A 26,415-nucleotide genomic window follows, 5' to 3' on the forward strand; every position below is an offset into this window, starting at 1 on the left:
TCTCTGATTTTGATCTTCGGTCACTTGTTTCAACCATCGGCCTCGCAGGACAGGACTGCAGCTATAATCTCCGAGAGGCGCGGAAACTTGCAGCCCCCCAACCGACTGCTGAGATATATTTGGGGTAAGCGGGAATGCATCAAATGGGCGTTTGTTTCCGCGGTGTTTGTGGGGTTTGGCTGGCCTGGTCTATTGCACTTTGGGGCCTAAAGGACCCGACAGGCCGAGCGGTTCGCACATTGAACTGTCGCAAGAACTGAGAGGCTTGTGGAAGAGGCTCAAGCATGATGTTGCGCTCGCACGCAGATCCCCCGGGTTTGCTCAAAACGCAGGGTCCGGGTTCTTCCCTGTTCGAGAGCAGATGCAGCGCAAAGTCTCGGCATGTGCAGTTGCAGCATCGCTCGATAGCGTTTCGACTTACCGTTGACGGCTCCGCGCCCGCTGCGTGGATTGGTGGTCCGGGGGTTTCAGGAGCATGTGCAGCCGAAGCGCCGCTAGAGCTGCTACAGGGAACCAAGCGGGCGAGATTAAGTAGCGGGTCTCCTCCACATACAGCCAGCAGCCGACTTGGTAGCACAGGCGCTGTCCGTTTCTGCTATACGGAAGGTCAGCTTTCTCTTCGACATTCCTGCTCCGTCCTGCCGTCCTGCCCGGTTCGGGAAGTCAAGCAGGGGCTCAAGCCGCTTTCGGCCCTCGCTCGATACTCATCCCGGCATGGCGAGGGTCTTGCTGTAAGGCTCTCCTGGTCGGCGGGCGGCGAAGGGCGGAAACCGTTTGGGCGGTATAGCTACTCCAAGGCTATTGCAGCGTCGGCTTCAGGCTGGCCCAGAGTAGCAACAGTGGGCTAGCACCACAACGGATCCCGGAAACGGCGGTGGGCGTCGAGATTGAGCCCAACGGGGGGCTTCATGTGCATGCAATTGAGCAGCAATTGCGCCGTGCGGAGAAGGCTGGCGGCGCATAATGCAGGTACGGCGGGGAGAGGGTCTGTACACACAGCACAGCTCGGAACAGGGCCTGAAGTGCTGGCGACGGGGGGAGACAGGCAGGAAGCTGGTTCCGAGGGCCCACGGTCCCGCAGAGGCTTGGCCGCGGCGAGATTGCTTCGGCGCCTGGGAAGAGGAACTGAAATCCGGGGTTGATTGTCGCATGCTGGCGGGCGACTGGCAGTATGAGCAGGGCCGGGTATATGGCGACGTCAACAGGGAGACTGCCGAGCAATAGAGTTGTGCCTAAGACGCTGCCACGAGGCAACTCCGGTGGACAGCGTGCGCAGGAGGAGAGAGGCCGTCGTGGCTGAAGGCGCGGGCGAATAGGGCTTCGAGTGAGGTGTAAAATTGTAGCAACGCGGTGGTGCAGCAGTTGAGATGTGAGCCGTGCCGCTCAGACCTCCTCGACGACAACGACGACGACGACGACGACAACGACACCAGCCATCAGCGTTTCGGCCTCGCCATCGCCACAGCCCTCGCCCTCCCAGCCCAGCACTGTGGCCCATACTGCTCCGGCCTGCCGCTTGCCGTCGACTGGCGCCAATGCGTCTTCCCGTTTGCCCTGGCCGCCGCGCTCTGGTCTCCGTCTGCGCTCAACTCGACGTCCGAGGTGCTCGGGACGGCACCCTGGCGCTGCCCTCTGTCATGGCGAGGAACGGGAGCGTGTTCCTGCATTTCGTCTCGGTCGAGCGTCGCCCGGCGCGGTCTCGTTCGTCCTTCTGTGGCACGGCCGGTAGGAGCTGCAGCCACGAGGGGTTCGCAGGCCCGCAGAGTTCTATCAGTTTTCCAGCAGCCGGCGCCAACGCGCACCAGACGCATGTGCGAGACGTGGTGTGGCACCACGGGCGATCGGGGCCCGTCCAGAGTCGACCAAAGGGGACGTCGTTGCTGTGAGGTAGTGCGGCCCAGAGGGGGACGGGCTCGGCGCGGGAGAGGTAGGTTGAGATATGGGCGCCAGCGACAGCTATATAGACGGCCGCTCCAGCAATGTAGACGCCGTCCCGACTCTGACGGCTAGAGGGCTGGCGCTGCGCAAATGGGCGGTGGCGGGCGAGCTTCCGGAGCCCTTTGCGCTCCAGCAAGCCCATGCTGGAGGCCCGGATGCCGTCAACGCACGACGGACGGGCTCTGCCGCACCCATGCTGTTGCCAGCGCCGATGCCGCCATGGTGTGCACACGCAGCAGACTCAAGCAGACTCAGGCGGCGGAGAGGGAAGGTGGCCGGCGGGCTGCAGCACCGCCAGTGGACGGGCACTGTCTCAACTTCACGGCGCCAGCGAGGCCATATAGCGCGGCATCGTCACTCCACGCGCGCCCCTTTGCCTCTCTGTTCTCCCGCCGCGTCTGCATCTGTGCCGCCCGCCGTCGCTACATGTCCCTAGCGCGGCCCGTCAGAGAGCAGCCAGCTTCCTCCCTTGACCGCATTCCCGGCGGAGCACTGCGCGGCACTGCACCGCCAACAACGCCATCCCGGCCGCACGACACGCTGCACCGAGCGCGGCGACTCCAGGCAGCATTGGCAGCAGGCTGGGTGGTGCAGCGCCCCTGGAGAGTGAAGGCGTGCGCTGGGCATCGACATCGCGGCGATCAGCCGGGAGCAGGTCTGGTAGCGAAGATATCTTGGGCGGAGACCACGACTCTGGAGCGTGCTGTGGCGTCGGCCGTTGAGCTACTGTGCCCTGCGACAGCCCTCCTGCTGCACCTCGATCGTCTCGCCGCACTGGACGAGGCCTGCGGCGACGGCTCCACCTGCCCTGCGTCCCCCCGTTGGACCTCTCCCCTCGAGCGCCTCACTGGCCCTCTCTCTCCTCTCTCGCGGCCGCGTCTCTTCCGGCCGCTGTCGAGTCCCCATCGGCCTCGTCGTTGCTCCACACTGCCGCGCCGACTGATGCCTCCGCGGGATCCATCGTCTCGTCGCCCATCGCTGTGCTGCTGATTCCGACACTGCCGCACGCTGGCCTCTACCATTGGCCTCTGTGCAGCGCTCCCAAGACGCGCTCCTGCTGCGGCCAATCGTTGGGACGGGACGGCGGCCGGCTGCTATGCTTCCACGGTTGCCTCTTGACGACTGAGGCCATCCCCACGTCTCGCTGTGGAGGCGGCCCAAGATTGCGCCATCTCCCGCGGCGTCCCAGGGTTGACTGCTCGGCACACTCCCGAGCAGAATAGCGTGTGGCCAAAATTGGGGGGCGCGGGTGGAGCAAACGCTGGAATAGTGAGCTCACCAGACACTCTGCACTGAGCGAACCGCGCCGGCACGCGTCGGGCGAGTCCAGTCCCACAACCTTATTCGAATCGCCCAACGGCAGCGCATGCAGACGACCGCCGTGACTAAAGCAGCGCTGAAGACTCGCTGAACAGTCGTGCAGTCGTGGTTGCGGTGGATATAGCGGTGGATTCGACAGTGCGGTGGATGCCTCTCGTGCCTGGACTTCCACGGTTCTTTCCACAGCTCCATCACTTGCGAATCATTCGACCAGTCCGGACCTGCTGCAAACGCCGGCCCCGATCGTTATTCGTTAGGCTCGCTACCAGAGCCCACTCCCACCTTCCGGCTCCTACCAGCATCTGCGCTGGAAAGCGACTTCGTCGTCTCTGTATCTTCTCAACCTCGACATCTGCCTCGGGGTGGTTCGCCCAACATCTTATATATCCTTCTACAGCTCTCTCGTAGCACTGTCCATAAAAAAGTCCGATCCCCGAGGCCACAATCGCCATCGCGCTGCACTAAATCCTCTCCTCATCCTCAACCGTGTCCCTTGCTCGAGCCGTCCCCGTAGGAACCCAGGTAGTTCTTTTCCACGGTGCCTCGACGCTCTCCTACGTGCAAAGACCGGCCAGGCCAGGAACCTACAAACCTTGCCCCAAAGAGTTTGACGGCATCTTCACGGCGCCAGGTGACAGGTACCCTACTGTATCACTGCCAGGCCTGCTCCCGCTTCCTGCGTGGGCAGCCTTTTGATCCACGGGTGGCCTCCTCATAGTTGCTTAAGCTCACCCACGCGGACGCCCGCGATTTCTTTCTCCATGGCGCAGATGGCATACTACAGCCAGCACTTTGCGCAGACCTTTGCCCCCCCACCCATACCATATCCCGCCCCAGGAGAATTGCCCAGGTACGAGTTGAAATCGCCGTTACGCTCTGCCTCCCACGCTGCTGTCCCTACGACTAATCTCGGCATACGCAGCAATTCAACCTCGTTGTACGTCCGCCAGCAACCAAGAGTAGCGCTAGTCTCAACCACTGGCACCGAAAAGAGTCAGTCTGCTCTATCCTCCATGCCACCAGTTGGTGTCGATGCTCACAAGTGTTAGATCGCAAGCCGATCGACCCGCCTCCTTTTGTAGAGCTTCAAGTGGAGAGACGCGTAGACCCATCGCAACATTTTCTCAATAATCCCTACATTTTTTCGACTGTAACCCTCTACAAGGCGGACGTAGACCAAGACTACGACGACACACCTGGCAAGTCGCTAGCAGGAACTTTCGTCTCGTCTGCCAACCGATTGAAAAATGAGGTCAACATCGGTAATGATACAAATATCCCTTACCAACAAGTCGTTTGCTAACTGGTTCAAAGATGGCTGTTACTTCGTGTTCGGAGATATTTCTGTTAAGGTTGTCGGCACTTACCGCTTGAAATTCTCCGTATATGAAATGAGGAAGGATGGACAAGGAGTAGTAGTGTACCTTGGCGCGGTCATTTCAGACAAATTCCAAGTCCAGACACAGAAAGATTTCCAAGGATTGTCAGAATCGAATTATCTCACCAAATCTTTCCACGAGCAAGGCATGCATTTGAGGATTCGAAAGGAACCACGAACGACGCTAGGGTTTGTTCCCACCACTCTCCTCTACAGCAAACAAGACACTGACTTCGAAACAAGCAAGCGAGGATATGAGTACAAGCCGCCGAACGCGCCCCCCGCCACGCTTGCCGCCCGACCGTCTGTGGACGCTTACGCACCGGGAGGATATTCCAGCGGCTACTTTGACGATGGGTCATCGCCCTCCTCTATTAAACGCTTAAAGACTAGCAACTATGATAGCAGGGGGACTTACAACTCGAACATGTACCAGCAATATCCTGTCCAAAACGCCACCTTTCCGTCAACACCAGTACCGCACAGCAGTGCGGACTATCAGTTTGGGTCAATGAATACAAACGGGCTTGGTGTATTCACCTTTTCCAGTGGGCCTCAGTTGCCCTCTTACAGATCCGACTCGCGCTTCTCTACCTTAGTAGAGCGTTCTATGACGAGCGCTATTACTCCACAATACGGATACAGTCCAGAACAAGCTCATAATAGCCTCGGACAACAACGCAGCCCACATCAGCCCGTACAAGCCCCTAGTACTTACAGCGACGGCCACAGCTTCCCTGCATACCGTAGCTCTTCGAACAATGAGCATACCACCACGGATCATCGATCCAATATGTCGTTGAACGCCAGCACTTCAGAAGGGTTCCCGTCACAGCCTCTCCCCTACCGTAACCCGCCCGCCACGATCGGGAACGGAGGCGCCACGCATGGGAATAGGGATCATCAAGGTATCTCAACTTCGGGCAGTTTGCAGATGGGTGGGTTGTCGGCGAACGGTATGACCTACTCCGCTCCATCCAGGACAGGACATGTTGGGAATGGAAATTATCGAAACACCGCCTCTTCAGATAACCTATTGCCGTTAGAGGATCCACTTCAGGAACAACCGTCGCAATCGGGAGACCAGTTCTTGACGGTCAACTTTCCTAGTCTAGGGCGCTAGGCTAATGTGGCGATACAGGGGCCGGCCTAGGGGACGACGAAGCGGAGAACAACGACCCCGAACACCCCAGACGGCTTCCCGATCCTAGGGGAATGGCCTCGTCTCTCGATCCTATGGGGGGTTTGGGTGCTCTTTGAGTCTTCCTTTTTGCTACTCCTGACGGGTGTTCTAGGGCCGGCTTCCGCTAGCAGTAGACAGCTCCCAGTAAGATCTCGCGCCTTGAATGAGATTGAATGGAATTGCTAGAGTTGACGCCCCTCAGGCTCCCATACCCACCTTGTTCGGTCCTTTCGCCACGGCCGACAGCTATTACTTCAACTGGCCTGAATGATCCATTTCTATCAACCGGGATCTCATTTTTTGGTCTGCATCTTGCCCATCTTATCCCCTACCTTCGCTTATTGTCTTACTGCCGCGTTTTGTCCCTCGCGTTACGAATACCCACATTCTTCTCTGTTTTGGCAATCATGGTCCGGAGTACCGTATTCATCAGCGTTTTGCAACGGAGTCTGGGGTATCGGCGAAAATGGTTGACTGAGTTGGTGGTTTCCATCATCATCAGAGTAAAAAAACGGAGTAAAAAAAGGAGTAAAAAAAGGCGTGACGACGCTGTGGGAGTTTGGTGTTTCGGTTGTTTCTTTCTATTGCGTTACAGTAGTTTGTTTTCTTTCTTGATTTTCCTTTTTGCCTTATCATCACGCTCCGTGTGACTTCTTGTCATGCTTGGTATGACGAAGCCTTGCCGTTCCAAGGCTGTGTTGGGCCCCAAAGTCTACCTTGCTATCGGAGTGGAGAGGTGTCAATGCGTTGCAACAGGCGTTTATGGGTTTGCTGATATCCCGGCAGGCCGAGGCGGCGGCATGGATATGTCCATTCTCAGTGCAGCCTTGATGCCGCCGGCGGTGGTGGTGTTTGGATTGCTTGAACATTTTGGGATTTCTTGATTTTTTCATGGGATCTGCTTTTTTTTTTTCCTTTTTCTTATCTGTGCTTATACCTCTTAGGGGACTCTTGTGATCTTTTTGGAACTTTTTATCTAGGATTACTTGCTTTTCGGATTTGGTTTCATGGGGATTTAACGAAAGCGCGGAGTGTGGAGTTTGAGTAGACTGATTGTCAGGTCTACGCACGTCGCATCGTTTATCCTTAGTGTTGCTCTTATTGGTTTGTTGAATGTTTGGGATGCGTGTATGTATGTTGGTACGTTTGTTAGTATGCATGTAGGCATGGTGCGCGGGTCCGGGAAGGCGGAAATACTTCAATGGGAGAAAGAACTTCCAACCAATGGCTGTTCCTGTGATTGTGTGGGTGTGAACCTGGTGATGCGTGAATGGTGGTGTGACAGAGTGACTACCATGGTCCTGGACTGTGAGCCTCGAAGCCTCGACTTGTGATATATTGAAGTGAACACTTGACACTTCGCTGATCCGGTCGTGTGTCAGAAGGTAATCTAAACTAAGTTTGAGGGAGGTAGACGAATGCGCTCGATAGAGAGAGGAAGATGGTATGATGGGGCGTTGTGGCGGCGTCGGCACGGGTGAGAATTTCTCCTTTCACCGCTTTCGCTAGACGATTACACATCGCTTAGTAAGCCGCTAGCGTTACGGGGTCCGATCGCAGGACGTCGAATTGGGTATAGTCAATGCTGCATTTGCTGGTCCGTTGCTGATGACTAGTTTCCGCTCTCTGACCCCTTTCTTCAGAAGTTTAGACTCTAGCTCTGCTAGACTGACTTGCCATGGTTCTATCGACCCTCCCATAGTGGTAGGTTGTTGGCGTTCTGGTATAGAGGCAGCGGAGTGAAACAGGTCATCGAAGGGCGGTCGCCCTCTGCGATATGAAGGTGTCCAGCAAATCCGTCTGAGCAATGTTTGAATCGGAGCACCTGGTGCCGTCCGAAGAGAACCTCCTTCAGGCTCGGGTTCGATCGATCGATCGATCACGAGTTTCTGGATGATCTCGGGCCAACTATAGGGCCGTGCCCCCGTGCACGGTACTGTGTGAGGTCCGAGATGAACTCGATCGCACCCTCTGATCGATCGAACCCGAGCCCTGACTCCCAAGTCCTCCTTTTCCATGAAGCGGGGGTCTCAAGAACACGATGCCCAAGGCGAACTTTCAACTCCCCGGAGATAGGCGGTTTCCAGAGCTAGGATTCAATCAACGGCCGACTCAAGAAATCTTCAGTCAACTGAGGCCTCTGCTGAATAAGGAAGCTGTCCCTTCAATCAAGGTTGAGAGGCGCCGTTCGTTGATTGGCTGACTGAATCCTCGCCCTGGTAGTCCTCTATCTAAGGTGGAGAGGCTGAAAGGTATCAGACCTTAACACTCCTCAGGATGACCCTCACTAATCCTCCACGAAGATGTCGAGAGCTTTCGAGTCTTTGCAGTGCTTGAGACCTTGCCCCTATTCGTGTTCGAGCATAGCTTCCCATGGCCCCATCCAAAGGCGGAGACACTGAAAGGTATGACGACGTCGAGGATCAGCCCCTTATCTAAGACAAGGGCGTTGGAGGTATCGAGTGCTTATGGTGTTTGAGGTAGGATTGGGGCGGTGGCTAAGAGGTGCTTCTATGTCGACGATGGAGAAGTTGGATGGGTTTGAGCCTCGGAGGCTCGTGGTGTTTAGGGAAGCCCCTGAGAGTGCTCTCGAGAGACTGTTGAGAAAGCGAGAGGTGTTCGAAGGATGTGTGTGGAGGGTGGAGGATAGGACGGTAAGGGTCGGAGATTCAGGGGAGTGGGAGCATGATCGTTGATGTCCCTGTTGGAGGGGGTTGGAGTGTAGACAAGGGAGTAAGCAGGTGTTATCGTAGGGGGAAGAGGATTGGATTGAGCTACGAAGGGGTATATATTAGACCGCGAGTAGCGGTGAATACGGGCTTGGGGAAGGAAGAGAGAGTTTGAAGTCTGAAGCGTGCTGAGGAAAGTACACCGAGTCGTGACGACTGCCGTTGAGCGTCGTAATGGCTGGCGTGTGCGTTGACGGAAAAGGAATGGAGAAAGAAAACCGAACAACTATGAGGAGAAGAAGGTGACCTTTTGTACACGGACGACGACGATGACTTTTGAGTAAGCCACAGATATTTGATGTTGATTTCCAGAGAATTATATGGTTGTACCAGAATTTCACAATTCTAGATGAGGGGAAATGTATCACGTAGAAAAGACTATCGTTGAAACATGGTCCACAAGATGGGGAGCCCAAGGTACGGAAGCCAAAATGACGGCTCAAAGAGTCCTTGGAAATACAGTTACCCAATCATTACTAAACATGACTAGGCTCGAGGAACCCTGTAACCATTCTCCCGAGGACGCGTTCCCGCTTGACCAATCTCAGGTGGTACTGTGCCTGACGTTCATCAAAAGATTTCGATCTCCTACATTTGGCTCTAGATACGAAAGACAAGGTGGATTCAGAAAAGAGCATGCTCCCGACAATTGAAGTTTCGAAAAGAAGTAAGCTATTGGCAGTCCAGAAGATCCGATATCGGAGAGGGAACTATGTAGCGTTTGAGCTCTTTCTAGGCCGTTTTCGTGCTAACATTTTGCTGTGCCGGGAAGATTGGCACCAATGGTTTTATACACATCGATCCGCTCTTGCTTGAATGTTGATTGGTACGACAGAAGTCTGTCCGAAGCTTCCATCTCAAATTAGTTAGTGAGGAGGGTCTCAATCAGGTCCACACTCCTTGATTAGTGCTGTTGATACTGACCGTGACGGGCGCATTGAAGCGTATTCATCCCGTCTTATAGACGGTCACTTAAACACGGAACACGCTACACTTTACAAAGCTACGTTTGTAGAAGACTGATTCAGCCTAATCATGAGCGGGTGTTGCATCGGTGTCCTTGAAATGATACCTCAAGGTCTGAAGACCAGGCGAGGATCAAATGCTCTTGCATGCTAGCAAAACCGGTCGAAATACGGATAGAAGCTTCCGAGAGCTCATGGCCATGAACGAAATGGTGAGTAAATAACAAGCTGGGTCCTCAATTGCTACCAGAGAATCAGATTCGCATACTCAATTGCTACCAGAGGATCAGATTCGCGTACTCTAATGATTCTTACATATGAAGCAGTCCGTGTCTTGGGAGTTAGTCAAGTATTTGTCTTTCGGCCTGTGTTAAGCCTTGCAGAGTTGGTTCAAAGTCATTCCATCCTTCTAGAACAGCTAATTTGGGAGCATGTCCTGCGCTATCCGTCTCTGAAGACGTGTCGCTATCAAGTTAGATCACTCGGGTGGTTCGACAATGGACCACGTGTCTCTTGTTCATTCACCTGAAGCTTAGACAGCCTATCGTAGGTGACTGCTCCGAACAATGTTCTATTCTTGGTGGGGAGTGTGCCCCGGTTGAATGGCGTTCTCAGGCAGGAATTGGTAGGTAGTCAGTCGATGGGGTCATGTGGAGTTTGTTTGAGTGGTTCGCATTGCTTAGTGAGAATTGTTGGGAACATCATCTATGAGGAAGTAAGTTCTGGAACATCTAAAGATAGAGACACGAGAAATACACGTCAACTTTTGTGAGAATGTATAGTTTAAATACCTCGCCATCTCCTGCATGTTCTAAGAGAAGACCAAACATTGTACGCAGGTAGCTTCCGTTGCTTCGCCAAGTGAGTTGTAGCTTTTAATGAAGTCGTGACCCCACAACGGCGCAATCAAGTAGTAGCCATGGGCCCGATAATCCGGGCATCCAGCTATGTAACGATCGCATTCCGGCTTGTAGTGAAAGAAACATCTTTCCGTAGGAGGTATACAAGTCGATATGCGACATAGAAGCGTTGACTACACTCAAATGGCGACGAGCGAAGTGATACTAGACAGTGAACCAACCTCAAGTGAGATCTCATGAATCTTAGACCACCCCAAGACGGCTAAGAGAGACGAAGATGAAGGATCGATTCGCGGAATCTGAACTTGAAACCTCACTAGGCAACGTCTGATGGTATTGCAGTAGTGATGCCACGAACAAGGGAAAAGTAATATGTGCAGAGCACGAAAGAGAAAGTTTGAAGGAGCGCGAGCGTTTGGGCCTGCTCTTTCACTGCGCATACAAACGATGTTAATCTAGGATGAAGTCAAGAGGGTGGTCCTTTCATTTGGCGCGTGTTGGGGCGCAGCGGTCGGGGGGGCTTTTAGTGCGCCGGACCCGCCAAATTTGATGGGATATAATGGCGAACAAAGACTTGTTTTCAAAGTGCAGGGCAGATCTCTAAAACTACTTGCATTTCTCGAAGAACGCTCATCCTGCTCATCCTGCATACGGTTGTTGGTACCTTTACGGGGGATAGGTGCTTGTCTAGGGCGTTGCTAGCATAGTCGGACCTCTGCGCCTGGGGCAAAATTGAATGATTAACCAGCGTCCCAGAACGTCACCTCGTGAAGGCAAGAGTGTCCAAGCAAGCTGAAACAAGGAAAGTTCAAAGATGAGTTATTGTTGGCCGAAGGATCAAGCAATTCTGTTAAATTTTGATTATATACCCTTTTGAGGGGAGCATGAACACTTACCTCTGGTGCGTGAAGCAAGCGAGCCAAAGAATATCTACAGAACGCATGACTAACCCATCTTAAAAAGGCTTCGCGGTTCTCAAGCTTTTTGTACTGAAATTTGGAGCAGCTGGTTACGTTATTGTAGTTATTTGGTATGAGGGGTATTTTTAGGAGGGCATGAGGTCGTATCAAACTTCGTGGGACCTGCTTCGCGTGGCGTAGCTTGAGGCTAACGATAGAATACGAAGGCGCTCGACTTTAGTGTTGCATAACCGAAGTAGTGCGAAGATGCTTTGAACTTCCGTACACTGCATCCGCATTCTAAAATAAAAGGACGTCTAGCTAGAAGAATAGAGAAATATATGCTCAAGAAATTTCGAGTGTTTTTCCCTAATTTATTTGGCCTCGTGGTGGGTGCTGGATGTTGATAGAATGATTACACGGTTTTGGTTATGCACCACTAAAAACGAGCTCCTTCGCAAGAGGCCAAGCGTCCAGAAACACGTGATACTACCGAGATATATATATATATATACATCAGCCTCGTTCCAGGCTTATCCAACACCTCTCAACTACTGTATCACGTTATAATTCCAGGTTCTAGCATCATGATGTAATGTTTAGGTTCCCAGTCCTGCTGTATGTCGCGTAGATCCGGTCATATTCTTTCAATCCTACAGGAAACTAGTGCGGCTAACAAATCTCAGAAATTAATTTCCACACCCATTCCCCTTGCCGCTGTCACACTTCAATTTGTCACCTTTAGTCGCTCAATAAGCTGTTATAGCTTTATAGAAGCTATCTATACTCTTGAATTTTTAAACCTGGAAGCTCTACCTCGGACACACGCTCGGTCGCACTGAAATCATGCTCCTCGGAACATGTCAGATTACTGGAGATTGAACAAAGAACAACCAGACCAGCCCCCTCAACATCCTTTCCAATAGCACACGTAGTGTACCCAATCTTTATCCACCAATCGTGTTTGAGAAAGTGAATCGGGTTCATGAAAAGAAAGGATGGGAAGAAAATTGCGAATTTCTAGCCAATGATCATCTCCATTTCGACGGGATCGGGTCCTTGGATAACTTTTAGGTCTTGTGTTTCCGCAGAATCTCTCATAGTGACGTAAAAGAGACAGGAGTAGGAATAGCAGGGTATGGTCCCATCTACAGCATGGCCAGCGTCCCAAAGAACCCCTACAGCCTTCAGGGAGTCCGCTGTACCTCTTGGAGCTCTCTTGAGCACGATGGTGTCAAAAGAGCAAGCCTTAAATCCCCAACGAAGGATGTACAACCGCATGCTCGGTGTCTGAACGGTAAATCTGAACATTTCCTCCGGAAGCTGATAGCTTTCTCCAAACTCCAAGAGCCTAATCGCGAGATAATGTGCGTGAATGCCTCTGTCGCTTATCGATGCGTCCGGCTGGCTATGTCCATCAAAGCCATCAGATACACGGGACCATAAACGAACGTGGAGCAAATCTGAATCCTGGATATGCAAGCTTGTCACCTCTGTTGAAAAGTATGCTGTGGTGGACCCTGCTAATCATGAGCCATATGCTCTTTATGGTCTCATCATCCTGTAGGGAGGTATCTAGATAGTCTTGTGTGACATAATTCATGTCTAAACCTGCGATTGTTGCGATTACGAGTGCTTCGTCTCTCCGGACACTGCTTGATCGATCCTGGAGCATCATCAGCTTGAACGTGAAATTCGTTGAATCGGTACATCCGAGACGACGTAGCTCCCATAACAAGGTCTCAACTAGGTTTGATTGATCTTTCAGTGACTCACTCAGATCTTGCACTTTAATAGTGCGAACTTTGAAGGCAGCGTAGAGCTGTTTAACTAGAATAGCTTCTTGAAATGTCCAAAGGCGCCGGTTCCAGTCACAAGTCAAAAATCTTATGGCAAGCGCGTGCCAGGTTGAGGTTTCGGTCGACAAAGACAGCAGATCCTGGTCGATCGAGACTACAGCTGCAGCATTACGGTAGATGCTCTCCATCATCGATATTGACTTCATCTTCAGCCCCTCGTCTCGAGGAATGCAAAGTGAATCCAACCAAATCCAATCATGACTGGCCAGGCAATTTATTGATAAATGATTGCAGTCTACATCTTGCCAATCCATCATCGGCACCACTTCCTGCTCCGTGAGACCAGACGTGAGAGACTGCGACATATTGGAGACTCCTTGAGTAGAGTCGCACGGCGTCGCTTGGGTTGCTTCGTGTGTCAATGAGAGTAGGAATGTGTAGGACAAAGTAATTGTCAGTATCTAGAGCGTTTCGAATACTTGGGATCGAAATTTTTATCCAGTCGCATTTGCAATCGTCCTTCATATGGCGAGCTTGGAATGTCGAAGTTGACAAACTATTCGTACTGCAAGCGCCAGGAGTGCAGTGGTCGTGTCGATTTTCTTGCACGCTACTGTCATCCTGCAGAACGCAAGCATATTCAAGCTCACTGATCCCCCATGTTCTGAGCCTTGTGTATAGTGAGGGGCAAATACTGCTTGCTTTCAGTCGACTCAGGTAGAAGTCGTCGTCGACAACTAACTGACCCATTTGATCAAGCTGCCTGTCGATGCCCATGGCCTCGAAAGTTCTATTTAGCGTGCTAAGAATGTCTTCAATTAGAAATGCTTGGCGACAAAGAACTCTAATAGTAGAATCGCGGGATTTAGCGTCTCTGAAACCGGCCTTCAGAAGCACACACCATTGGCATAGAGTTCGATACTCTCTGCGCAGTGTGCATGCCATTCCAGCGAAGATGATGTTATCGGCTGTGTTTCCGAGTCGGTATACCTCTGCAAAATAGTCCTCGATGATGGGTCTTAGAGCAGTGAAGGACAGGCCCTTCCGGGGCTTCAAAGACGTAGTCGTTGAATGTAAGTGATGTATAAAAAACGCCCTCTAATAGCCCAAAGAAAAGCATGCTCTGAAGTCTGGCCAACGCCGCTCCGTCAGACAAGGCCTCCCTGTTGGGGACTTGAAGCTGAGTACGTTCTTATGCACTCCAGCCTTGGGATTCGGCGTATGCGTCAGCGCCAGGGTATGGGTCGGCACTGCTCGCTCTAGGTTCTTCGGGGCTTCGATGCTGGTATCCAAGCCATGGACAAGGAATGATGTTGGCGCCGTACAGTTCAAGCCCACGCTCGTCCAGCAGGTGCTGCATGGTGTTGCGAAGAAGCAGGTGATGGAAAACAGGTATTGATAGACCGTTTGATGATATAGAGCCAGATCATACATGAATAACCTATGTAGTGATGACGAAGAGAGCACAAGTGATGAGAGTAATCTTACAAGGCGGCAGTCAGCCATGCCTGACGCCTGGATTCCGGGCACGTGGCTAAACTCATTACAGTGAAAGTATGAAGCTTTTCTGCTATCATGACAGTGAATGGAAGGCGGTTGCTGAGATTTCTACGTAGAGGATACATGCATGTCGTGTGACAAGGGGGCGTCACGGGCGTCAGAGCCCTGAAAAGTATAATAAGTGGTTTTGGTCCAAGGTGGTCCGAGCGGCAACCAGGGAACGCGTCTATTCTGCGGGTCACCTCTCCCAACTTTGAACCTTTCACCACCAAATTTGTGACGCCCTCAGCACTCAGCATTTATCTTTTTTCACGCATTCATACGGACTCCTCTCTAGTTTTACAGAACCTTGCAATCAACTACGCAATGCAATCGCCCGTATTCTAAATATCCACCACCAAACACGCGTTTTCCTCATCGCGGCGCGTGAAACCAGCGGCCATTGAGACGCATTCTCCGCCATGTATCTCCCACGGGAACTAATATCACAGCTCTACCTTCACCTCCTCCGAACGAACCATACTCTTTCACCACCTGTCCTTCTCCTCGTCGCTCTCGAACCCGACGCGCTTTGCGCATGTCGCATCCTGACCGCGCTCTTGAAACGCGATTATATACAACACAAAATCCAACCAATCGCCGGATATGGAGACCTTACCCGTGCTGGAGAAGAGCTGGTACGACCGATGCGGACCATGGACGGAGGTAATGGTGGGGTCGTCATCTGTCTAGGTGTTGGAGGCATGGTGGACCTGGAGCACGAGCTTGGATTGGAAGTGGACGAGAACGGAGAGGGTGGATTCGGAGGAGTAGAGATATGGCTTATGGACTCGAGACGACCTTGGAACTTGACCAACGCGTTTGGATCGCCTCTGTTTCCAGATCCGCAAACCGGTGAACTGGTGCGAGCCCAACCTGGATTAGATCAGGGTCGCATATCTCAAGCTTATAAACCAGGAAGAGGAGGAGTGGTGGTATTCGATGATGGGGACATCGAGGAAGAGCTTGCTGCGGAAAGAGCCGCGTACTGTAGTCTCGAGGAAATGCCTGAGCTCGGCGACGTGGATGACGCGATGGACGGTGCCGAATCCGAGATGGAAGACGACCCTCCCATCTCGGGTCAAGCGCCGAAAAAACGGAAATCGTGGGGAATGGATGAAGACGACAGTGACGATGACGAAGATGGTCCTCCAAGGCAAAAGCGAAGAAGTAACTCAGTATGTTACGCTGTTCGTTTGATCTGAAATAGTAAAACTAATAGCCTCAGTCATCTCCAATACCCTCGTCTCCAGACCATGCAGAGCGTCCAGCGCGGCGTGGTCTTCTGACGCATCGTCTCGGCGGCTCTTCAGATTTCTCTAGGTCCGACTCTCCTCGCAGCCGATCCTCGTCTCCTGTCGTGCCAAAGGAGAAATCTACGCTGGTTCTGCGCAGGGAACTTATCAAACTACATGCAAAGCACAACAAGACTATTGAAGAGTACTACACCCTCGGCGCGTCCTACTCAGAGCCAGTCTCATCGATCGTCTATTCACTCGCTTCGGAACTCGGACGTGAAGACAACGACCTACTTTGGCTAGCAATCGTCGGTGTGAGCAGTCTTGAGCTATATGGTCGAACACAGAACGGTGTCAGCTTAAGTCCGCTTTCCACTGCCGGAGGCTCTTCAGGCTGGAATGGTGACCGAGGAGAACGGGTACGAAGTATTTTCCGTGACGAAGTACGTCGACTTAACCCGATCGATCTAAAAGACATAGCCCGCGAAACCAGTCTAGGAGACTCTGGAGGCGTGATACCAACGCATGCAAGATCACCCACGGATATGTCAATACGATTGTCTCCTGAACCACGATTTCTTTTGATTCGACATTGGAGCCTGTACGATAGCATGTTACATTCTCCCTACCTTTCGGCTCGACTGCACATCTGGAGTGATGCTGGACGACGTAGGCTCCATAAACTTCTTGCCAAAATGGGTGTGAGTCTCACACAATGCAAGCAAAACTATACGCACATGGATATGGAACTAAAACGCGGGCTTCGGGAACGACTCCTGAAGTTTGCTCCTGTCTATGGTCTTGACGGCCTCGTTCCACCACCTTCACAGCAGACAAAAGACGGGTGGGGCTTCGTACGATGTTGGGGCTGGAAAGCATGTCTCAGTGCAATAGACGCTGGGGTAGTCCTCGGTGCCATTCTCGAAGTCGGAGACGCGACAAGCTTTAAACAGACTAGCGAATTCGAGTCTCAAGACCGCGGCAGGAATGGTGCCTCCCAAACAAACGGGCACGACGAAGTCGTAGAAGCTTCAGACACCGCTCAACAGCACATCTCGGCTCGTTTCTGGACGGCATACGATGCCATATCGTCGGTTGACCTGCTCGTATCTCATATTACCACCGCACAGCATCTCCACCGCGCTATCCTGCGCACAGGTACCAGCCTCATCGAAAAGAAACAGATACGCCATCTGCGTGCTTTCCGCATGGCTGTTGTCAAAGAAGGCCCCGATGTTCAACTCTTCACACATCCCGGTGCTCTCATCAAGCTCGCCTTGTGGGTTGCCGAAGCAATCGGCGAGCTCAACGGCGTCAAAGGGAGACGGAAAGGCGGCGAGCTTGTCGTAGCAGGACTAGACGAGGCACGTGGCCTTTACGTAGTCGTCGGGCTCGGGAGTGGAGGAGGTATTGGACCAACCAAAGATCAAGAGAAGAAGAAAGAAGACAAGCGAAAGGCCAAAGCGAGCAAAAAGGAGGCAAAAGAGCTGGAAAAGGAGAGGAAGCGACAAGCACGGATTGATCGCAACCTCGCCGCCGGCCTCGACGAAGACGAGATCGAGGACGATACCGAGGACGAAGAGGAAGACGACGAAAGCGATCTCAGTGATGACGAGGACGGGCCTGAGGCTGAGGAGAGGAAACGGCGGGGCTACGGGAGAAATCGCTTCGGACTGGCGTTCAACGAGGTCGTTAATGAGACGAGGGCGCGAGTTAAGATCGATAGCTTTGAGCATTGCGTTGTTGAGGTGAAGAAGGAAGATCTTAGCGGGTTTTTGGAAAGCTTGAGCATGAAGGCTGTGGTTGGGTGATCACAGGGTGAGGGGAACTGGGTCATTGCGGGCATGAAGCGTGGGATTCGGGCGTGCATAGCATTGCGGCTGGCGTTTTAGGAAGGCTGAGCTACTGTGCTTTTTGGGTATGTTGGGTGTAAAGTCTCGCGATAGTTTTATACACTCTAGTTACTACTCCTTGTCTATTCTACGCTTTCTCTACTGTGTTTTATAATACTCGAGATTTCACTCGCTGATAGGTAGAATTGTAGAGCCGAGGCATGAAATGATGATAGCGAACGTGCTGCGAATAACAACCTTCCCTCGATTCTTCCCCAAGCCCCTCGGAGTATTTCTGGAAAGACGAGACGTTCACGTGATTCCTTGCCCATGCTGATGTGGGAAGTCTTGGCAATCCGAAAAGCGTCAATCTGGAGGATATCAAAGGGCGCCAACAGCTAATTTACCCTCGAATTTTCAGGTTGCTGTCAAGAGAGTGGAATCCAGGCTCGAACCTAATGTTCCGTCCCGGAAATCGAGAATTAGGCCTGTGCTCGAGGCGCTTTGACACATCAGTCACGACAGTGAAGGACCCCTGACCACACAACCCAAGTCAAATACAAGAGCCTAATTCGCAAACTTATGGAGTTCTGTTACCCGTGACGTCGATACTGAGGGGCCCACGCCGTCTCCATATGATCTCTCTCGTCAATTGGTGTCTCCGGCCCATATAGTTTCCGTGGAGTCTTGGGTATGAAACCCATTAGGTTCCATGGAATCGTGGGGATGAAGTCCATTAGGTTCCATCTAGAAGGCTGAGCGCGGCGCAGTTGATACTACATATTCATACGCATTAGGAAACTTTATGTACGCAATGATATGGTAATGAACCGGATTACGTGCATCTAGACTTACCATTCTGGCTGACTCTTCGCAAGACCGTTTGAGTAATTGAAGTTTTCTTTGGATTTCCTTCAGTGTGTCAAACGTGTTGTGAATGTCTCGGAGTATGAGTTGAGCACGTCGCTCCGAGAAGTCAAATTCCGATCTTAGAGAGCCCCGAGAGGTGGATTTGTAAAAGTACGCAATGTCTCCGTTGTCAAGATCTCTAAATCTTTCCCAAGTCTGGGTCGTTGCGGTGAGAACTTCCAAAAGTTGGCTTAAGAGCGTTATCACCCTAAGGATCCAGTCAAAACAATCCTTTCCATTATTTGTCCGGCGTTCTTGCTGAACTCCGAGATGTGGAAAAAAGTCGGGATGGCGATATCGCTATTGCGAATGTCAACTACCGTTAATGGGAGGGCAGGACTGTACGTACGTAAGTATTGATTCTGGATTCGACCGCACTCGCTAAATTTTCCCATTCTTCCAGAACATTCTTCCCACGCTCTTCGAGTGTCCTAAGAAAGTAGTCTCTCAGGTCCCAAAGTGGTAAATTGGCATCCGTATTACAGATGATTGGGTCCTCTTGAAAACCCTCGTAGGAACAGTCTTCTTCCTCCATTTCTTCGTCATCAAGGTCTCGATCCACAAAAGCATATGCAATCCAACGTCGGTTGTCCGAGCCACAGATCACAAGCGAGAATCGTGATTTGGATATGCCAATCATCGGCTCAGGTTGCGGGTTTGACGTTTGCGGGGTTAGGAACGATATATCGATGCACTGTCTTCTTGGTATATCTCGAATATATGGCATGGGCATTGGATAAGTTATGAGCGCAAAGAAGGGAATATGCAGTTCCATGTGGAAGTAGGGATATCTCCCAAAGCCCTATATCATAAAATAGTAACATCCCCGTTAGTAAAATATACTTCATCTTTTAAAGTATATTGACAGAGCATTAGAAGCGCTTACAGGCATCTTTATCCTTATTGATGTTTCCAGTGCTAGGTGCTTCCTGATAGCATCTCTTAGGGAGGTGACTTGGTGGAATGCTGCGGTCTCTGCCAGCGCGATTATGAAATTAGGATCCAAATTTGGTATATAGCTAAGCGATACAAATTAATTAGGTGGCTTACGTCAGATCGGGAGAAGTTCCTCTTACATCAAGCGTCGGTCCGCCTCTGGTAAATGTGGGTTGTTGAATCTCTAAACATACATTGGTTAGGCTTTGTATGAGACTGATGTGTTATGATTTGCTCTTTACCGGTTTTTGCAAGTGCTGGAGGAGCCCAGTCGCCGTTAACGGGTTCCGGCATTTTCTGACCTGTCCACCTCTTGCTTCGTCACTTGTTTGACGTAGAAGGCTCCTATCATCCACCCACGCGACCCGTCTTCCTCCCGCTGCTCCTAACCCATGTTCAACATCATAAAGATGGACATCTTGGCAGAACTGTATCACTTCGTCAAAATTGCATGAAGGTACAGCGTACTCAAAGTCGTCTAAGCCTAGGAAAATTGTAACGCTATTGGTTCGGTATCCACGAGAGTTCTCTTCCTGACAATGCAGGATTCTGTGTCACGGGGAATCCGGTCATTGGAAAACACAGGGTCCCACTCTTTGGTAAGGTAGTTGCTGGGTGGACCAGGAGAGGTGTTCTTGAAAGCGGGGATTGCCTCTTCCCAGAGTTCGGAAAGCATTCTGTCAGCAGCTCCAGAGGCCCTTGCATGACCTTTGACCAAATTGTTATCGGCTACCATATCCAAAATTTGGGACAAGTCTGAAGTGCCTTCAGCCTTGTCGCTCGGTATAGAAGGCTCTACAGTTTCTGTAGACTGCTTTGATGGAGTTATCATTTGGGAACCTGAGCAACAGGAGTGAACGAATGAACATCGGGCCAACACATCATACTCGGTTGGCAGAGTATCGATAGCCTTCAGCACGGATATAATTTCTGCCGCCTTGGGGCGATCTTTTGGCACTTTTGAAAGAGTTTCCTTGATCAAGGCAGCTAGAACCCGTAGTTTCATTGAACGACATTCTCTCAACAGATTTGTCCATCCATTCAGATTTCCGAGATTGGCCTGGAAGGAGCAATCGCCATCGCTCCGGAGTCCTTCCAGTTGCTGTAAAGGGAGCCGAGCGATACCATACGCCATTTGTAGATACGTACATCCCAGGCTAAAGATGTCCTCTGACCGGCCAGTAGGTTGCATCTGAGCTCTTTCTGGTGAATGGTATTTCCTGTTGATGGTTTCTCCATTGACCGAAACACTAGTGCTTAGATTTGAGATGTCTTTGGACCACCCAAAATCGGTTACCCATAGTCCGTCGCGCGAGATGAGGATCTGATCGGGCTTCAAGTCTCGGTGCCTGATCTTATTGATGTGAAGGTAATCAATTGCGTGAGCAATGCAGCCAAAGGCGGTACATAGTCGCCTGATCATGGCATCATAGATTTCGGCCGGGGAATTCGAGAGCTGTTCTTGATGAGGGATGAGGGTAGCCAAGAATCTGCAAGTCTCCTTTTCTTCGTCATCAAGTTCCAGCTGGGTATAGGTTGCTACTAGTTTCCTCAGTTTATCCAGTTCCAGAAGGAATACTCCAAGGTCGCAACGGGCTACCGGCCAGATCAATAAGCCCACTTCGTGGATGCCTCCAGCCTTGCTACGACGAACGTACGATCCCACAAGTTCCACAATGTGCTGGTGCCGTCGCATCTCACTTAAGATCTTTATCTCGTTAAGTTGGGTCTCTCCAATGACTCTCGTGTACGTTCGTTTCCAGGCCAAAGCTATACCTCCAAATTTCGTTTCGTAGACAGTGCTGACACCGCCGCGACCCAACACATGGCCTTGCTCAAACGGGATTTGGTCTTTCTGGCTGAATTGTAAATGTCGAGAGGAGAAGTTTTTCGCCCATATTTCAGCAGCGTCTGACATCGCGAAATATGAACGACTTTGAAGGAGTGAACGCGACTCTGCGAGGCAGAGAACGAGTGGGTGAAATAAACGGCTCTAGATTCTCAACGCTTAGGTACTAACCAATGATTGAGCTCTCATGTATCGCCACTGCAAATGATGAAATGACGAGCCCTAAGGTGTAGGCTTGATGGATATCAGAGATGAGGAGGTGAGCAGTCGAACAGCGAATTTGGGGCCGGGGATCTTAACTCGCCAAGCATTATCTCATGCAGCAATACCCAATTACAGGAGCAACTTCAGCAAATGGCGGTGGCTCAGCAAAACGCAGCCTTGTCCCGCTTCCGGTGAAAATTTTCAAGCCTCAGGTTCAAGGACTCTCGCCGAAGGGATGATTAGCGGTGGAAACGATGTCTATCCTGGATCCGCCTTGGACCTCCAGTGACTCCACTGTTGGAAGTATATAATGTTGCTTATTTTCTGGTCCCCCGAATCTTAGGCGGGGCGTGCTTTTTCATCCAACATCCACATCTCCTCGAGGCTAAGACTTGCTGCATCGAGTTGTATTGAGATACCGACGCACCGCATCGACATCAAGAGATAAGTTAGAACAACTTGATTCGATTCACGATAGTGCAGGCTTGGTTGGAAACACGGATTTGCTTTCATTCTACGCTACAAATCACTCATATGTGCCGGCTCGAAACATGCCTATCGACATTCCTTTTCCGTGAAGAGCTGTACTTGCACCCAGCTACAGGGCAAATAAATGGCGGACCATCGCTGAAGTTCTGATGGTTGTCGATGTTGATGCCTTGCGGGTCGGCGATGGCGTTTGGACCTTGAATTGTATGTTTGGCTGCCACATGGATGCTGCACAATACATGAGTCAGAACCGAAATCGAGAGATGGCATGGCGTTGAAAGAGAGGAGGACTTACTTCAGGGAATCGAGGGATGGAAACGATAGGGGACACGATGGACAGCCGTGATACGGGCTGGCAGGTACCTGCGCGGGGGCATTGACTGGTACCAATGGCTGGAGAACAGCCGCATCGTGAAGTAGAACTGTGGCATCATGTTGGAGAAAGTCCACATTGTGTTGCGGAACGGCCGCGTTGTGTTGTAGAATGGTCGCATCGTGCTCGTTGGGTGCTTGCCGGCTGTGAAAAGAGGGACTGATATCCTGAGGTCTAGGATTGGACGAGAATAGAGGAGGAACGCTGCTATGCCTTTGCTCATTCGGTGAAGAAGCGCCATCTCGCTGAGGCGGAGGAAGTGGTTGGTAGATACGGCTGTCGAGCAGGAACGGTTCGATGGTCCCAGAATGTAGATGATGTTCGTGATCAGCAAAGGAAGTTACTGCCCGATTACTCGAAATCTAGAACCCTTCTCCGGGTGGTGTATTGTCTCTGCGCCGCTGCAGCGAAAATATTACTTCTTCAAAGACCGAACGAATGAAGAGAGGACCAGGCACAGCAACGCGAAGAAATGAGGGGAAAGGAGTGACTGCAAAAGAGTGGCGACTAACGAACGCGCCAGCGCCGCAGTGAAGAGAAAGAAAAGAGAAAGGAATCGTACACGAACGCCAGGCCTTATATATCATCTCGACCACAGCCTGGCCTTCAGCCCGAGCCTCTCTAAGCTGTTCGTACAATTTTCGGGTGTTCCGCATCGCTGATTGGGTCAACGTTCAGACCTCGCATGACCATGCAGAGATAGAAGGCCACGCATGAAGTGACGGTCTCGGAATGCCGCTGGCGTCACCACTATGTACAAGATGCTGGGAAATTTTCATGACTCTCGCATCCGACTGGCCAGGGCTTATCAGAGTGCATCTTCGCCATGATCCGGTGAAGTGATGGCATACTAGAACGTCTCAAACGGGCATGATTGTTCGATCTTGTGCATTGTTCGTGACCGTGGTGGGGTTGGCATTGGCTAGGGGACGTCCCAGAAGTATTCCTAAGCAGAGCCCAGTGGTTAGTGAAGCGTCTGATGAGCACTGAGTACCCTATCCGGTCGAGGTCAGACACGCCTTGTGCAAGACATGCTGCAGTCGATGAGAGCTGCCTCCTCTGATTTACCGTATTTGCTTCCTCCTCGCATATATAAGGATGAACGTCTCCCTCTTCCTTTGAGCATAAAAAGCACCGGATAATTTAGCTTGTCTTCCCATTACGTCCAATACGATCACGGCGTACATAATCTTCGGAGTAAGGCGTAGCCTCTAACCCCTTTGCTAGGAATCAACTAAATTACTTCTAGATTCAAGATACAATGAGTTCCATATTCTGCTGCTCCCAGGTTGGGCCTTACAAATCGCGATTCTTGAATCATGAGTCGAAGTTCCAAGAATTCGTCCAGTGGGCGGCATTCCCGGCAGCAAGCTCTGTCGAGGAGCAAAAGGACGTGGTACTCCTCCTGTCTGAGTTGGGTTACCCCTATGTGGTACAAGTTGTCCGGCAGGTCAACTATGGCCCAATTGAAAGCAAACGATATTTCGTAGTCACCAAAGGAAAGGATGGGAAGGAGCCGTTTGTCGAGGTCACCGAGGACCATCTCATCCAGGGGAACTATGAAAAGCTGAATTCGTGAGTTTTCTTCTAGTAGTTATCAAGAATGCATCTATTTGGAAAAAAAAGATGTATCGGCCGAAGCGCATAGCTAACGGAGAAGCAGATTTAAGAATTATAGATGCACCACCCAAACAAGTTCTTCGAGCTGAATGTCTACCAGAAGGACCCCGTCAACAAACATCATTGGCGCGCTAACATCGCTCGTCCAGCTGGAGAGATTGACTTGTGAACGCACGGCAAGGAAGAATGGGTAGATACGTTCAGATAAGGAAATGAATTGGACTTCGCCGTTTACTTCTGCGTGATGGTCATGCGCTCCCAAATTGAATCTGAGTTGAATAGAGCTTGCTAAGCTGGGCGGAAATAGAGCATACCTGTGACTGGCGTACAGCTCATCGTGCTTCGTGGCTGACTATGGCGTTTCCAGCCACCTTGACGCTGAAGTTAGCACGATTAGCGCAAGGGCGTTAGCGGAGCCATAGTTGCAGATTTTGCGCTAGAAAAGAATGTAAAAGACCTTGAAGACGTCGAGATGCGGATATCTTTGCTTTCCTCATTGATTGCGATCCTGTCTGGGTACATATATAGAGAGAAATGTGGTGTCGGGTTTGCTATCGTAAAGATAAGGAAACTCGAGGGCGTCCAGCAGGAAAGAAACTGAGAGGAATACAGAGCCGTGGGTTTCAAAGATGTCGCCTATAAAAAAATTCGCAATGCCTAAGGAGTCATAAAAGCATAAATCTAGCATGTCGACCTATTTCCGAAAGTAAGATAGCCGTTGCTTGCCAAGACAGTTGCTTTGAAGACGGCCAGGTCAATCTAAGAGCATTTCAGGTGCTCAAAAGATGGAAATTGGGGAACATGAAAAGAATGATGAGGATGGAAGGGAGACGAGGACAAAGTCGACGCGTGCAGTCAATAGCGCACAGACCATCCGAAATGAGGGACTCGCCCCCCCACCTCATTCGAGTCACTTCAGCGTTGCTCAGCAGACTCTTTAACGCACTGCTCGCCACCTAAAATCTCTCCTCATACTCCTCTAATACCTCTACTCGCAACACCTACCATGGCACCAAAGAAAGTCGCTGGCGAGGGCTCCAAGAAAGCAGCTGGTCAGGCCCGCAAGGCAGAGGCCGCCCAAGCAAAGCAAGCTGCAAAGGACAACCAGAAGGCCGCCGAAGAGGACAAGGAGTGGAGCAAGGGCTCAAAGTCAAACTCGAAGGCGTAAGTGCCACCAGCTGACAAGCCACGAAGCCCGCCTCGAGCTGTGCTTTGATACAGCTTCTGCATTAATCATAGCACTTGCTGACATTATTGCCCCTCTACAGTGAAGCAGCTGCAGCTAAAGCCGCCGAAGCCGCCCGGAAGAAGGCGGAGAAGGATGCCCTGCTGAAAGAGGAGGAAGCCTCTCTACCAAAAGCCAAAACCGGCAATGCCAAAACCGCGCAGAAGAAGTCAAAAGGCATCGACTCTGCACTGGGTTCTTTCGACAAACCCTCATCACTCAACGCGACTGGTATCGAAAACGCTTTGGATGCGCTTGACATAGCGGCCGACGCCAACGACAAGGTGGACAGGCATCCAGAGAGGCGGTTCAAGGCGGCCTATACGGTGTTTGAGGAGAGGAGAATGGAGGAGATGAAGGACGAGAAGGGCCTGCGACGAAACCAGAAGATTGATCAGATTAGGAAGGAGTTTGAGAAACACCCTGATAATCCGTTCAATCAAGTGGCTGGCAAGTTCAACTCGACAAGAGAAGAGCTGGCGGAGATTAGGGAGCAGGAGAAGGGCAAAAAGGAGTCGAGGCTTGCGAGCCCGACTGGATGAGAAGCTGTATGAATATGCATAGCTATATGATGAGTAATGAGGTCCCGAATACTTGACGAAGTGCTCGTTGAGTGGGGAGAACAGTGGTTCATTGTTTATGGCCTATTGCGTTAGGAATCGAATAGTCGCTATTGGTGCTCTTGTCAGTATTAGATGGCTTCTGAACATTCAAGATCGAGAAACAAGTAAAATCCTTTGGGTCCAGTGAGAATTCAATAGAGAATGTCTTTATCGTAAAGCGAACGGATGTAATACTTTGAGATGTGAAGAGAGTGACTCGGTGGCATGATTCCAATAGCTAGATCTAGTTCTGAGCCCTCTGCGTGATAACGATATTGTTTTTCGGTTCCTGAACATATGTGGGACGCGGAACTAGCTATACGCGGTAGACTATCTGTAGAAAAGAGAATCACGCTAATACGATTGCGGCAAGAGAAGAAGCGCCGGAGGTCTGACGACATTCCAATCTCAAAGGAAACCGAGGTTGTTCGCGAGCTTCGTCTTTCTTGACATTCTTATTATACGGAATCCTAACTATAAGTACTAGTCTCTGCAAAGGGTGTCCGCGTGTTTCCAGTCTTCACCGCA

The 26,415-nt window shown here is 51.2% G+C and overlaps 10 protein-coding genes across 10 annotated transcripts; 5 read left to right on the forward strand and 5 right to left on the reverse strand.

Moving 5' to 3' along the window:
• Positions 1-2,028: 2,028 nt before the first annotated feature.
• Positions 2,029-2,928, forward strand: BDZ99DRAFT_474582 (uncharacterized protein; the record flags this gene model as incomplete). The annotated part of the gene is made up of 1 exon (XM_033721917.1): positions 2,029-2,928. The coding sequence occupies one exon, from the start codon at positions 2,029-2,031 to the stop codon at positions 2,926-2,928; it is 900 nt and encodes a 299-aa protein (XP_033579372.1).
• A 1,241-nt stretch (positions 2,929-4,169) lies between these two features.
• BDZ99DRAFT_345663 (uncharacterized protein) lies at positions 4,170-4,823 on the forward strand (the record flags this gene model as incomplete). The annotated part of the gene is made up of 3 exons (XM_033714432.1): positions 4,170-4,251; positions 4,308-4,520; positions 4,573-4,823. Coding segments are annotated over 3 exons (546 nt in total), but the record flags the coding sequence as incomplete, so codon positions are not given.
• Positions 4,824-6,373: 1,550 nt separating this feature from the next.
• Positions 6,374-7,042, reverse strand: BDZ99DRAFT_266186 (uncharacterized protein). The gene has a single exon (XM_033713846.1). The coding sequence runs from the start codon at positions 6,977-6,979 to the stop codon at positions 6,455-6,457; it is 525 nt and encodes a 174-aa protein (XP_033579374.1). The 5' UTR covers positions 6,980-7,042; the 3' UTR covers positions 6,374-6,454.
• A 5,656-nt stretch (positions 7,043-12,698) lies between these two features.
• On the reverse strand, positions 12,699-13,277 carry BDZ99DRAFT_518256 (uncharacterized protein; the record flags this gene model as incomplete). Its single annotated transcript, XM_033725274.1, has 1 exon — positions 12,699-13,277. The coding sequence occupies one exon, from the start codon at positions 13,275-13,277 to the stop codon at positions 12,699-12,701; it is 579 nt and encodes a 192-aa protein (XP_033579375.1).
• BDZ99DRAFT_266198 (uncharacterized protein) lies at positions 12,925-14,250 on the reverse strand. The gene has a single exon (XM_033713847.1). The coding sequence runs from the start codon at positions 14,014-14,016 to the stop codon at positions 13,327-13,329; it is 690 nt and encodes a 229-aa protein (XP_033579376.1). The 5' UTR covers positions 14,017-14,250; the 3' UTR covers positions 12,925-13,326.
• A 782-nt stretch (positions 14,251-15,032) lies between these two features.
• Positions 15,033-17,659, forward strand: BDZ99DRAFT_474584 (CDC45-like protein; the record flags this gene model as incomplete). Its single annotated transcript, XM_033721918.1, has 2 exons — positions 15,033-15,788; positions 15,839-17,659. The coding sequence occupies 2 exons, from the start codon at positions 15,033-15,035 to the stop codon at positions 17,657-17,659; spliced, it is 2,577 nt and encodes an 858-aa protein (XP_033579377.1).
• A 122-nt stretch (positions 17,660-17,781) lies between these two features.
• On the reverse strand, positions 17,782-19,379 carry BDZ99DRAFT_461120 (uncharacterized protein). The gene is made up of 3 exons (XM_033719544.1): positions 18,939-19,379; positions 18,536-18,889; positions 17,782-18,456 (listed from the first exon to the last, which is right to left on the reverse strand). Exons 1-3 carry the CDS (start codon positions 19,362-19,364, stop codon positions 18,274-18,276), a joined length of 963 nt encoding a protein of 320 aa, XP_033579378.1. The 5' UTR covers positions 19,365-19,379; the 3' UTR covers positions 17,782-18,273.
• A 501-nt stretch (positions 19,380-19,880) lies between these two features.
• Positions 19,881-21,443, reverse strand: BDZ99DRAFT_569097 (kinase-like protein; the record flags this gene model as incomplete). The annotated part of the gene is made up of 1 exon (XM_033727849.1): positions 19,881-21,443. One exon carries the CDS (start codon positions 21,441-21,443, stop codon positions 20,010-20,012), a length of 1,434 nt encoding a protein of 477 aa, XP_033579379.1. The 3' UTR covers positions 19,881-20,009.
• A 2,138-nt stretch (positions 21,444-23,581) lies between these two features.
• Positions 23,582-24,268, forward strand: BDZ99DRAFT_266245 (uncharacterized protein). Its single transcript, XM_033713848.1, has 2 exons — positions 23,582-23,637; positions 23,690-24,268. The coding sequence occupies exon 2, from the start codon at positions 23,702-23,704 to the stop codon at positions 24,017-24,019; it is 318 nt and encodes a 105-aa protein (XP_033579380.1). The 5' UTR covers positions 23,582-23,637; positions 23,690-23,701; the 3' UTR covers positions 24,020-24,268.
• A 705-nt stretch (positions 24,269-24,973) lies between these two features.
• BDZ99DRAFT_413127 (DUF1014-domain-containing protein) lies at positions 24,974-26,093 on the forward strand. The gene is made up of 2 exons (XM_033716681.1): positions 24,974-25,224; positions 25,329-26,093. The coding sequence occupies exons 1-2, from the start codon at positions 25,067-25,069 to the stop codon at positions 25,825-25,827; spliced, it is 657 nt and encodes a 218-aa protein (XP_033579381.1). The 5' UTR covers positions 24,974-25,066; the 3' UTR covers positions 25,828-26,093.
• The last annotated feature ends 322 nt before the right edge of the window (positions 26,094-26,415 follow it).

Source organism: Mytilinidion resinicola (genome assembly GCF_010093595.1).
Source record: "Mytilinidion resinicola strain CBS 304.34 unplaced genomic scaffold BDZ99scaffold_6, whole genome shotgun sequence".
Lineage (NCBI taxonomy): Eukaryota > Fungi > Ascomycota > Dothideomycetes > Mytilinidiales > Mytilinidiaceae > Mytilinidion > Mytilinidion resinicola.